The following is a 12,410-nucleotide window of genomic DNA, read 5'->3' as shown; positions in this document are numbered from 1 at the left end:
AGCAGACACTTACAGTGACAAAAGACACTGCAGCAGGATCTTGATATTGAACTAGCAATGTCTCCACTGGAAGCTGAATTTTTGGACGACTTTTGATGCGCTTATTCAGATGAACCAGAAGTTCCATGACCTGAGAGGAAGAAAACAAAAGGCTTGCTGGAACCACCATTCATTTTATTACTCTGGTTTCCACACATCACCCCCAGTCCACTATTATAAGTTGATCAGGTCTGAGCTACCCAATTATTTGATCTATAAGAAAACAGCAGCCATCATTTACTGTATTATCTAGAAACTATTCTGTTACGCCTGAAGTTGCTGTTAAGACCAACAAATATAAAGTCCCAAATTCTGCCACAACCAATAACCTCCTTCAACAGAATGTCAGGAAGAAATGATTACTGAAGATGACCAGATCTTCAGTAATCTGAAGCCAGCTGGTTACTGTCCCTCACACCCAAGCCTGGCTTCCTCTGGTTTAAGGAAGAGCTTGGGTCTGGAGACTTTTGGAGGTCCCCTCCAACATGAATTACCTTAAAATCCCATGAAGTAGTTTCTTAGCATAGCACTGGCCAACTGTCAATTGTAAATCCAGTATATGAGATACCATAATGTGGTGGTTTGTCCCTGGCTGGAGGCCAGACACCCACCAAAGCCACTCTATCATTCCCCTTTTCAGCTGGACAGGGGAGTAAATATATATTGAGAGGTTTAGGAGTGGAGATAAGGACAGGGAGAGATCATTCTGCAATTAATGTCAAGAGGTAAAACAGACTCAATGTGGAATAAAAAAATCCCATTTAATTTATTACACACACCCCCCCCCTCCCCAAAGAAACCAGAGTTGGGTAATGAGAAGTAAAACCAAATCTTAAAAGCACCTTCCCCCACCCCTCCCTTCTTAGCAGACTCAGCTTTATGCATGATTCCTCTCCCTACTCCCCCTCCTTGTGTCACAGGGGGAGACACAGATGGGGGTTTCATTCAGTTCCTCACAAGTTGTTTTCCTTCTTGGCTGGGGAGGCATTCCTCACACCCTTCCCCTGCTCCAACATGGGATCCCACCCATGGGAGACAGTCCTTCACAAACTGCTCCAACCTGAGTCCTTTCCCACAGGGCTTCAGCTCTTCCCCAGCTGTCCCAGAGTAGGTCACTGCTATGAGGTGTAGCCACAGAATCACAGAAGGTCTCTCAGTCCCTCAGGCCCAGACTGCTCCAGTCTGGTCCCCCACAGAGGCACGAGTCCTCCCAGTAAACCTGCTCCAGTCTGGGCCTCAATCTCCATGGGCTGGAGGACCTGCCAGGAGCTTGCATCTTCCATATATCTACACCTGGTCCAGTGTGGGGGTCTTTCCATGCTGCAGGTGGGGTCTCTGCTCCCTGATCACCTTTCACAGGCTGCAAGGGGAAAACCTACTCCACCATGGTCTTCTCCACAGGCTGCAGGAGGAGTGCCTCCTCTCCTACTTCTTCACTGACCTTGGTGTCTGCACAGCTTCTTGCATCTCACTCCCCTCTCTGGCAGCAAAAAGAATCTGCTTGTGGTTTTGTTTTTTGCCTCTTCAGTATGCTACCCTAGAGGTGCTACCAGTCACTGATGGGCTTGGCCTTGGTCAGCAGTGGGTGTGTCCTTGAGCCAGCTGGTATTGGCTCTGTCAGACCTAAAGGAAGCTTCTAGCTGCTTCTTGCAGAAGCCACCCGTGCCCCCCACCCCAAATCTTGCCATGCAAAACCACAGCACATAACTAAACAAAGGAACTTGAAAAACTACATACAAGCTCCCCTCTGGAATCATGGGTTGTGAGAAATCACACTGAACATCTGTATTCACAAACCCTAACAGCATCTCAAGCACAGTGGTGCAAACATATAATGATGTTAAATGCAGCCACCTCAGCTCCAGTAAAACCAGCCAGAGCCAGAACCAGTCCTAAACACATTCTGACTTCAAGAAATTCAAGTCAAAAAGCCAGGGTGGGCACGCTTCCCTGTGCTTCTAATGATGGCTCACTCCTTTGGTCATGGTATGGCAAAAAAAGCAGCTGAAGTGCTGTCACCGAAGTTTGTAATGGAAACTGCAGAACCATGTGCTTGCTGAGCTGCATACGAGCTAAGACATCATCCATGCCATGACCAGGTATCAAACAAACGATGTCCAGATACAATCCAGAGAAATTGCGTAACTGACCACAAGTATGTGATTGAGACCAGAGGTAAGCTGAGAAACCAGGCAATGCTAACAGCTATTATAACAGCAGTCACAAATTCCTATCATTTTAGAGAGGAAAAAACTGTCTGCACATGCTTTTTTTGTGTAGGAAGAGAAACATACAACTACAACAGAGTTTGAGGAACCTGTTCAACTGTGAGGCCCCATCTCTTGCTCGGTCATTCCCTCTTCAGGTTCAATCCCGTTCTGCCAGACCTACGTAGCAATGACCCAGTGGCACTGCTGGCAAGGCACAAGCACAGCCCCAAGCTCAGGAACCCTGGCAGCAGGAAGGGGGAGGTTTGACAAGGATTTTATCTTCTAGCTGAAATTCTGCCCTTGAAGAAAACATCCCTTCTCACTCTGAGGACAGCCCTCTCACAGAAGGGGCAGAACCCGGCAGTTCTTCCTCTCCCTGGAGCTGCTGCCTCTCTTCAGGAGGAACTACTTTTATCTCGTCTTTCAAAGCAGAGTAACCCCTTCCGAACACCCTTCTTCCGCATTTCTGGGGCACGCAGAAGAAAGAAGCTGTGGTGTCACCCCCAGCACACACAGCCCTGCTTCCTCCTGCTGCTGTCACCCATTGTAGGGACAGGCTACAACGGGAGTCCCAGAACTGGCACCCCAAGGTGTGCAGACAACGGAGAGTCACCCCACTACCCTGACGCTGTTGCAGGTACACGGAGCACTGAGGCTGACGGAGCTCAGGAAGAACCTCATCCTTTAGGCCTGTGCTGAACAAAGGTAGGAAGGCTGAGGGGGCATCTTACCAATGCTTAGAAATACTTGAGGGTGTCAGAAGGATGGGGTCAGTCTGCAGTGGTGCCCAGTGACATGGCAAGTGATGGGCACAAACTGGACTAGAGGCAGTTCCACCTACACGTAAGGAGGAACTTCTTTACTGGACAGGCTGCCCAGAGAGGCTGTGGAGTCTCCATCTCTGGAGACGTTCAGAACTCCCCTGGACTCTGCCCTGTGCAGCCTGCTCGAGGTGATCCTGCTCTGGCATGGGAGGTTAGACTAGATGACCTTCAGAGGTCCCTTCCAACCCCAAACCTTCTGTGAAAATACTCATGATAGCTAGTGAAAAAAGATGTGGCTGGATTAGCATATGCATGAGTGTTTAACTCATGTCTTGCTTCTCTAATCTTTAATATTAAATCAGCGCACTATAGAGCTCATCTAACAGTACTCATCTGACTTGCATCAGGCAAATGTCTGCACTTCCAAGCAGACATGCTTGAACTGCTTCTTACATTTCTGCAGGCTTCAGATGAGCTGCATGATGACACAGTACCGAGTCCGGCACAAAAGCTGCCATTCCATCAACACTTCTTGGAACACACCTACACCAGCTGAATGAAATTACCCCAGGTAAGTTCTTTGTGTGACACTACTAGGGTAACCAATTTGGTAGAAGACATTCTAGAGCTGAATTTAACTCATCTGTTAACTGTAGCCTGAGGAGGGATTACCCTTTCAGAGTAAAAGGATTAAGAAGGCATAGCCATTGCAAGCTTATCCACACAGCTAGAATACAGACTAGATCTGAAGCTGTATAAAAGGGGAATGAGTTCAAATTACTGAACACCTCAGAAACATTGACCTGACAGGAACAAAATTAAGGGCAGGGATAAGACCACCAAAGCAATATGTTAAGGGTGCAGGAAGAAGGGAATTTCCCCTTTCCATTCTAGCAGTCCAAGCTTGAGAAGTTAGGCTGGGGATAAAAGTGAAATCAGAGTATAGTCAATCCATCTGTGTACTGAATGAACTAGAATGTGCTTCTGACTATGAGCGAAAGGACCTCCATGAACAAGTGTCAGCAACACACTGAGGTTTTTTTTTTGTCCTCTTTCCATTCTATTTCATCTACTTAATACATTAGCTTTTCAACTGCCAGAGTGCTCATGTAAAAATAAAACAAACAACCTACAGGAAAAAAAAACCCAACCACTTGCTTTAGCCTTCACATGTTTTTGAGGCTGATGTTAAACAGGCACGTTCTTTGCTGTCCATCAGGCAAAATGAGCACTGAAAAGGTAGATATTTCTGTTTATAAGCCATGAGCATTTGAAAATGCATCAGACTCTTAAAGACATTTTCCTACCACATTAACAGCAAACTAAGGGCAGTAGAAGACCAAAAGGCTGAGTTCTCCTGTAAGTAACAGAAGGCACCAATATGCCTATTGAACAGATTCATTTGTAGGTTGTACACTCCATAGACCTTCACTGATGTTCATTAGAATAAAAAACTGACAGTCTTGCCCTCCCCTCTGTCTCTGATAAATTAGATCGCTATGTAAACAACAATAATACTAAAAAACACACATGCAGAAGTTACTTGTTACATTTTGAGTTTACTATGAAAACAGAAATACTGACTGTCAACTTCCCTTCATTCACATGTCAAGAGCAGGATGTCAGGGAACTTCCTGGACTTCAATGAATTTGACTAAGTTCATTGGTACAGAAGTACAAGGAAGTGCTGTAATTGTTTACAATATTATCATTATCTTGAATAGATAAAAATCTAGACTTTAAACACCCAGAAGAAGAAATTAAGTTTTATTTGATTATTCATTCTAACACAAAAGCTACAAATCCCGTAAGAATGCTGTGTAATTTTGAAAGGCCTCCTAAAATTCAATTTTCAGAGAAGTAGTTCTTCCCCATTCCTGAATCTCTCAGCACTCAAAAAAACCCAGACAATAAATTCCTTTTTTTAAAAAATAATATAAAAAAAAGCTAAGAAATTTCACTAGCTGGTTGGATATGTTTAGTCACAGCTTTAAGTGCACATGATAAGCAGGTATTTAACTCCATCTGAGTTAAGTATCTGTTCTTCAGCACAGTGAAACAGCTTAATAACTTGGGATCCACTTCCATGTAACCATTGCCAGGACCATGTCTTGTGCAGAAAACTCTATGTTCTAGTCACCTGCATGTTCTGAAATGTACTCATAAATCCAGTGTAGGGATTATTATTATTATTTCCTTAATTTCTAGAAGATAAAGAGGGGATTATAGAAAGCTTCTTTTTCACCATCACCACTCCTCAACGGTCTGTCTGCGCTCTGCTCAGAAGGGTTCCAGTCCACCTCTATGAACAGGCAGCTCCTTCTAATGAAGGGCTGCAAATAAAAGAATTCAGCCTTTGCTTTCTGATCCAGCTGCTCACATACTGGCAGAACAGGAAACAGAAGCAGGTATTCCTCTGCCTGAGTTCAGACAAGGTCAGATCCCTTCTGTTGTTAACACTAGGTTTAATGATCCCCTCATGCAATCCCAGAACTGCTGTTGCACAGGACTTGTGCAAGAACACAGGCCAGGGGAAAAACAGCCTGACAGTAAACAGAGTTCAGCTCCCTGCTACAAAAGGCAGCTACATCACCGAGTCCCTTCGTGTTCTTATTAAACATTGTCTTCAACAATGTTTAGTCCTTGTCTGGTCACAGGAGTAGAGGAAATGACTGCTACATGTGGTCAGGAAACTAGGGCCAGGCCCAGCAGAAGGGAAGCATGCAGCTCCATGCCTCCAAGTACAACCAGAAGTCACATATATTCACCAGTGGACTTCACTGCTAGAGAGCCAGACTTATTCCTCCCCAAATCACGTAGGCCCATCCCCTTTCCTGCCTTTGGTTCCTCCACTAAACACCTTATTAGAAAGCTCATGCAATCTCAAAATGCTCTTCCCCTGCATCCCACTGTGACCACTACCTCTACACAGCACCCTCTGTTCTGGCATTGCCTCATCTTGACCAGTTTCATGCCCAGACAGCAGGGCTGAGGATGTCCCAAGACAGAGCCCTGGTCAGGATGCCCCTTCCTCTGAGTCTTTAAATTGGGCTCCTCCCTGCCATGGTGCCTCTGTGTTCCCCTGGGCTTCAGGAGGTGGGCCTTTGATAGGCTGATGGCTCCTACGATGAGCCTGGGAGTATCTGGTACAGGGCATTATAAAGGTTTCTGCACATGCTATTGTGTCTCTGTGCTCCTTTGCATGTGTGCAGGTGAGCTTTTATCCTATAACCTAATACAGAGGATTGAATTCCATATATACACACACACACACACACATATAGATATATTAAATTCCACCTCCAAAACTGTTTGGTCCTTACCTGGTTATAGTCATAGGAGCAAAGCCCAAGCATTTCTGGAGGTGGAATTTAATATGTCCCTGAAGGAATTCTGTGATAAAGCTGCCTTCTGTACCAGAAAACTGAATTCCTTCAGGTAGAAATCAAATTCCACCTCCAAAATTGTTTGGTCTTTGCTCCTATTTCTGTTATTGGGCAAACAAATTACATCAATAAGTATCTCTTCATAGCCTTTTGCACACAGAAGTGAGTTTGCTCCATGTGTGCCTTAAGTCAGGTGGATGCACAACAGCCTTAACTTGAAAGGCAACTTGCCTCTTATAGCAGGAAGTCCTGGTCTGTGACTAACTCATAGCTAGCTGGCTTTAAGTGGAAATAAATGCAGCCTCCACACCTCTGCAAAAGCCACACAACTGCAAAGGACCCTGCTGATAGAAGCAACAACCGCTTTAAGTCCTAACAGTTGTAATAAACCCACTCGCTACCACGTTCATGACAACTCTTCCTCAAGGAGTTAATTTCTCCACAGTGAAAACCCAAGTGTAGTAAACCATGATACATCAGGGGCTTTTCCTGCTCCCTGACTGGGACAAGATACCATTTCAGTAAGTTACAGCCTTACCTTTTTACGAACTCCTTCCTGTGTGCTGGACAGCTTGAGAAGAACAGGTGGTAGGAATTTGGAAATAATGTTCTGTAATTGCTCATCTGTTTCTGCATGGCCAAGACGCAAGAACACACGTTCAAGTTGATCTGGGGGGGGAAAGAGGACAAAGAGAAACTGGTTGAAATTCAAAATCACTGTAGAAAAACCATCAAGTTTTTCTGAATATAACACACACTTCTCAAGTAGTTCCATCTCAACAGCACACAGATTCATCTTGTATTTTAGCACTACCCGAGCAAAGCATCAATGACCGAAACCAGCCTGACAGAGTGCAGTACTAGTCTCCACAATTATGTGGAGATCACTCCTATCAATGACAGAAGCAATTAACATTTCCTTTATTTCACACTCTGTTTTAAATAGAGGCTAAACCATCTCTAAAGCTCAAATACAAGGTTATGATAGTCAAGTCATCCCCTGCCCTTTCTGCTTTGACAGCAAAGGTGTTCAGCTGTAGGGCTACTAACTTCTGTTAACATGCTTGCTGTGATATGCATTCAGACCATGATGTTCTGTATCTCTGCTACTTAATCAGAGGACAAAAAGATCTGACCAATTTTTATTATCATTCTTGTTAAAACTAGGGTTCCAGTCATGCACAGGGACCCTGCAGACATCCTGCCAACAGAACAAAAACCACTGAGCACATATAATAGAACCCAAGACCCATTACAATTAGTGTCACAGAAAGGAAAGAGTCTAGGCCAAGCACAAGCTACAAGCTTGTGGCAAGCCACACCATAGCGGTTACGTACAAATAAACAGGCTGCACACCTGAAAGCACAGGAAAAAAAAATCTACAAAATCAAAAAAAAAGTTATTTGAAAGCTTCAGACTACTGTTCCAAGGAAAACATAGTACTCATGGAGTATTCATAGGACATCTTGACATGGGCTAACCTGTCCCGCTCGTAACTCTGTTAAGCCACTTAAGTCTTCCAGAAAATCTTTAAACAGCTGTACAAATGTTGACTGAACCAGTTACTGATTTATTACAAATTGCTGACCTTTCTTTCAAAAGAGCATTATCATCAATAGGAATCAGATCACTGTTGTGGCACACAGGACATAATGCTGTAACTTAAAACATAAAGCTCTTCTCATCGCTCTGTGAAGCTGGTGGAGCGCTGTAGCAAATCCACCTTCCTCTAGCCAGCAGGTCTCTTCCGCAAACCCAGGAAGGAACATAAAAATAAATTGTTTTACATCTGCAAAGTGTAAGTTGCAACTCCTACACATTAAAGAAAAGGCAGGGGTGTGCCAGGGAAGACAGCAGGCCTGCTAGCGGTCTAGCTCTCTTCTCCCAAGATTTAGGCTCTGACAATATCCTCCTGTTCCCATAATTTAGAAAAAGTTACTCATGCTAAGATGGTCTTAATAATCATATTCTCAAAACAGAGTGGTTTTGATGATAGGGGTACAGGCTACCCTAAACCAAGAAGTAGTTATGGGAAGGTACTTGACAGTAACAGAACATGTTAAGAACCAGCCATAGTAATATAGTCAAAACAGCCGGTGTGAGGATGCTTTTAGACATCAAAGGTAAACCAAAGATACTCAGCTAGAAGGTATGTTTATCAGAACTCGTTATAATTACTAACCAGTGTGGTGTGAACAGTGTGTATAACCAAACAGCAGTATTTTAGCTTGCCACGTTTGCAGTACCAAATGCATACAATCTGTGTCATTTCACCCAATAAACGGCTTCACCTAAAATTCGTATTGAATTGCGTGTTGCTCACTGCCGGCCGCCACAGGGGTGGGGTAAGGGGAAGCAGCAACATCTGTTTTCTCAGCGAGATAGCAGAAGATCAGTTCAAGGAAACAGATGAGACCGAAATCTTCTGTCAGCAGCTGAAGCACAAGGCCTGAGGACCATCTGTCTTTTTTATAAAAAAAACTGAAGAGTCCCTAGTTTAAGTGCCACTATGCAGCTGCCCCAACAGCTAAACCAGAAGCAAAGCAAAACCTCCCTGGTACAGCAGCAGTCCTGCACTGTATCAGGGATGTCTGTTCTTCACACTGCAGGCCAGATCCATGGGTAGCAAGGAGACCCGGGGCTTCTGAAGGGACTACAGGTCTTAAGACAACTTACAAGGAGGAAATAATTTTCCCAAAGACTAATGTAAAGTGACCTGCAAACTGAGATTAGAGGGAAACCAAAGAGAACCCTCCTTCAGCAGAAGGGGATCACTGAGCTGGCTGTAAAGGACTACCGAGGCAAAAAAGAGAATAGAGCACTGGTACAAGGCAGAGGTAACAACGAACGTGAATGGATCCGACTGGAACCTAAGTGAGCAAAAATCACGTGCAAATACAGTTCTAGTCAGCAAACCTATCATGATGTAACTCTAGAAGGCTTTACTGTCCTATTTTCTAAATCTGTGCCATCTCTGCACCGAATCCTCACAGCATTACTCCTCCTCTGCCAGCTGCAGATTAAACATAAACATATCACTTCCATCATTTTATTTTCTACTGAGCAAATATGACAGACATCTGAAAAGACAGAGGACTTTGAATTTTTATTGTCAGTTAAATTACAAGCTTAAAACTCTGCAGAATCTACAATGCAAACTGACTTGAGAGTCAATTTTTTGTATCAGGCAGGTTTCAGGGAATAATCAGGCTGTCAGCTAGTCAATGCCGTCATGACATTTATCTCATATTCCAATTTTATTTTTTTTAATTCTATCAATTTCTCTCTCACTTCACTTTCCCTTTCATGTATTTCCCCCACTATACCCACCCAGTCTCTGCTCCTCACCCTCCCACCCCCAATCTCCCTCCTCTATGTCTTCCACAGTGTCTCACCACTCTGCCAGCACCAGATGATTGCTTAGGCCATGCCACACAACTAAAATAACTCAAACAATGAATGAAATTATCAAACCTTTCCCCTAAGACCCTGAACTCCAGTATATCACTGCAGACTCACCATCTTCAAGCAAACTGACAATACAACAGATCAGATTTAACTGTAACAAAGAACAAGTGAAGTTACACAAGTAAAACTATTTGTTGTAGCCGCTAGACTACAGGCACCTTTGGAAAGGCACAGAAACCACTCTGCACAGGCTCACAGGAAGCACAGCAGTGCACTGAACTGCAGCATCTACACCATTTCCAGCTTCCTCCATTATACTGTTATTACATGCAGCAACTAGAATTGTAATATTCACAGAGACCAGGAAGAAAAAGATCACCTGCCCCTTGTTTATGGTGCCTGTGAGACATGTTCATCACTTTCCCCATATCTCTGTTCCCTGGTCAGTTAAGCCCCAGTACTGCCATCAAGCATCTTTCCCCTAACCACGAGCTCGACAGGACTCTTCAGCAAATTCAAGACTAGTTGCCTGGCTGCAGTTAAGAAACTGATGTGGAGTTTGTCAGAGCACTCTGCCATGCTGCTGATGCAGGCAGTATCCATAGCAGCGAGACAGGAAAACAAAGAGCTATAAACCCTCCCAAGTATTGCACATCAACCATCTTCTCCCCAGTTTTATTCTAACAACAATTAAGACCATTTCTCAATCTGTCAGTGGTCATTATGGGAAAGCATAAACCCTGGAGATTTAAAGCACCACATGCAATCATCCAGGAGAGGAGCTGGGAATGCAGTATCTGAAACTGAGACCCTGTGTCCTACCTCCATGTGTGTTGGAGACATGCTTGCCTGGCTTGGGGCACGTTCCTCCCCCTCTGTGCCTCGCATCTCCTCAGAACTATCTCCTAGCCTTCCTGTCTAGTCCACAGCAGTGAATGGACCCCTGTGCTTCAGACAAACTAGAGCACGGATTTGCTTCCAACCCATCTCACATTCCCACATGACATACTTTGCAATTTTTAAAGAATGAAGACAAAGCCTTCTCCATCAAGTTTTACAGCTCCCACTGCTAACTCTAAAACTGCATGGTTGCACAGCTGTAATTTGGGGAAGGGGACACTAGGTTATATGATAATAAAGTAAGAGGTCTAACTTGCTTCACTACATACCATAGGGGGAAAAAAAAAAAGAAATAAAGATGAACATAAATATGGAGGATTTGACAATGGGCATTGCATATGAACAGACATCGCTGTTACCTGTAAGTTAAAGAACCAAAGAGGCAGGAAAACAAGATATGTGTACATATATATGGATACCTGTTTCCAGCAGCAGTGTCCAATTTGTGTCAAGAGACACGGTGTACAGGGAATTTAAGATCCCCAAGTTACCATGGCAATGCAGTTACCTATCTGTGAGAAAATGCATGTTTCAGTCCTGGTTCTTTCCTGTCTCCATTCAAGACTACAAGGAGGAATACAGGTTGCAGTGCTTAGGACCTCGCCTCATGCAAAAAGGAAAGGAACAGATTTCAAAACACAGATAATGCATACCAATTTTACAAGAAAGTCACGTTAATGGCAAGGCTCCAACTTGTGCTTTATAAACTTCCCAATCCTGCAACACTGGCCATAAAAGGGTCAGAGCTATTTCTACATCTTGTTGCTTCAGGACCGATTGTGCAGTCTCCCACGCCAACAGCAAACCCCAGCCTCCTCACTGAAACAATATGCCCCTTCTTCCTGTTCTGCTATGCCCATAGCTTGCCAAAGGGAACAACTGAGAGAAAGACACAGAAAGAATGAAGCAAATAAATAAATAGTTTAGTGTTTTCCTGTTAAAAAGGGTGTTTCCTTTTTAAAAGAAAAAGAAAATCACAGAAGTGAATTCTTTGAATGCTTGGCCTGAGATAGCAAGTTCACTGTTTATGCACCTTTTTACCAAAGAGATCTCTCAGTTCAGCTAAGCTCAGTTCCATTTCATGCACCCAGGTTCCTCTCCTTGTCCTTATGTAAGATAAAGTATTAGCTCCCTCTGGCACATAGATATTATGCACAGCACATAAGCTACTCCGCACAGACCCCTCAGCAATGTGTATTTGTGTAGCTGGACACACAACCTTCTTACTATGAAAACTGGCTAAAGAAATTGCTGAAGCTAGGATATGTCAAGCTAAATATACTTCATAATTTAACTAACCATCACAAATGTATCCCTGGAACTGAAGACAGTCCAAGTCCTCTGCAAATCAGAGCAGAGAGTGGGACAGCAAAATTCTGTGCTTAAAACCAGAGTTTATCTTCACTTACCCGAAAAGTGTCAGTTCCACAGATTAGTGGGACTGCTACACCACAGCATGCCTAGAACCCTCTTTCCATCAATCAAACAAACAGGAAACAACCCCAGCCCTCCATTACCTGAACTCTGAGGAACCATTAAATCACACCAGCACCCCCTGTATGTGCTTCAAAAGGCCCTACAGCAAAAAAGGAGCGCTGCACACAGGGCTGTTTCAACTTCACTGCTCAGAGGGCAGTAGTTTTAGGAACAGGTTTGCTAAAGCAAAAGCTTGAACACACCCTCCAGTCCCAAGCAATTGTTT

General features: G+C 43.9%; 1 protein-coding gene across 1 annotated transcript in view; it reads right to left on the bottom strand.

The window, feature by feature from the left end:
- The window catches only part of ECPAS (Ecm29 proteasome adaptor and scaffold), a gene marked incomplete at its 5' end in the record, with an annotated part of 69,410 nt that overhangs the window by 54,289 nt on the left and 2,711 nt on the right, over positions 1-12,410 (bottom strand). Inside the window, 2 exons of the mRNA XM_084277976.1 lie at positions 14-130; positions 6,938-7,068. Coding sequence (XP_084134102.1) covers positions 14-130; positions 6,938-7,068 — 248 coding nt within the window. The remainder of the gene's footprint in view (positions 1-13; positions 131-6,937; positions 7,069-12,410) is intronic.

The sequence above is a fragment of the Gallinula chloropus genome (genome assembly GCF_964237585.1).
Source record: "Gallinula chloropus genome assembly, chromosome: Z".
NCBI classification, from domain to species: domain Eukaryota; kingdom Metazoa; phylum Chordata; class Aves; order Gruiformes; family Rallidae; genus Gallinula; species Gallinula chloropus.
This window is presented reverse-complemented; position numbering and strand designations above follow the sequence as displayed.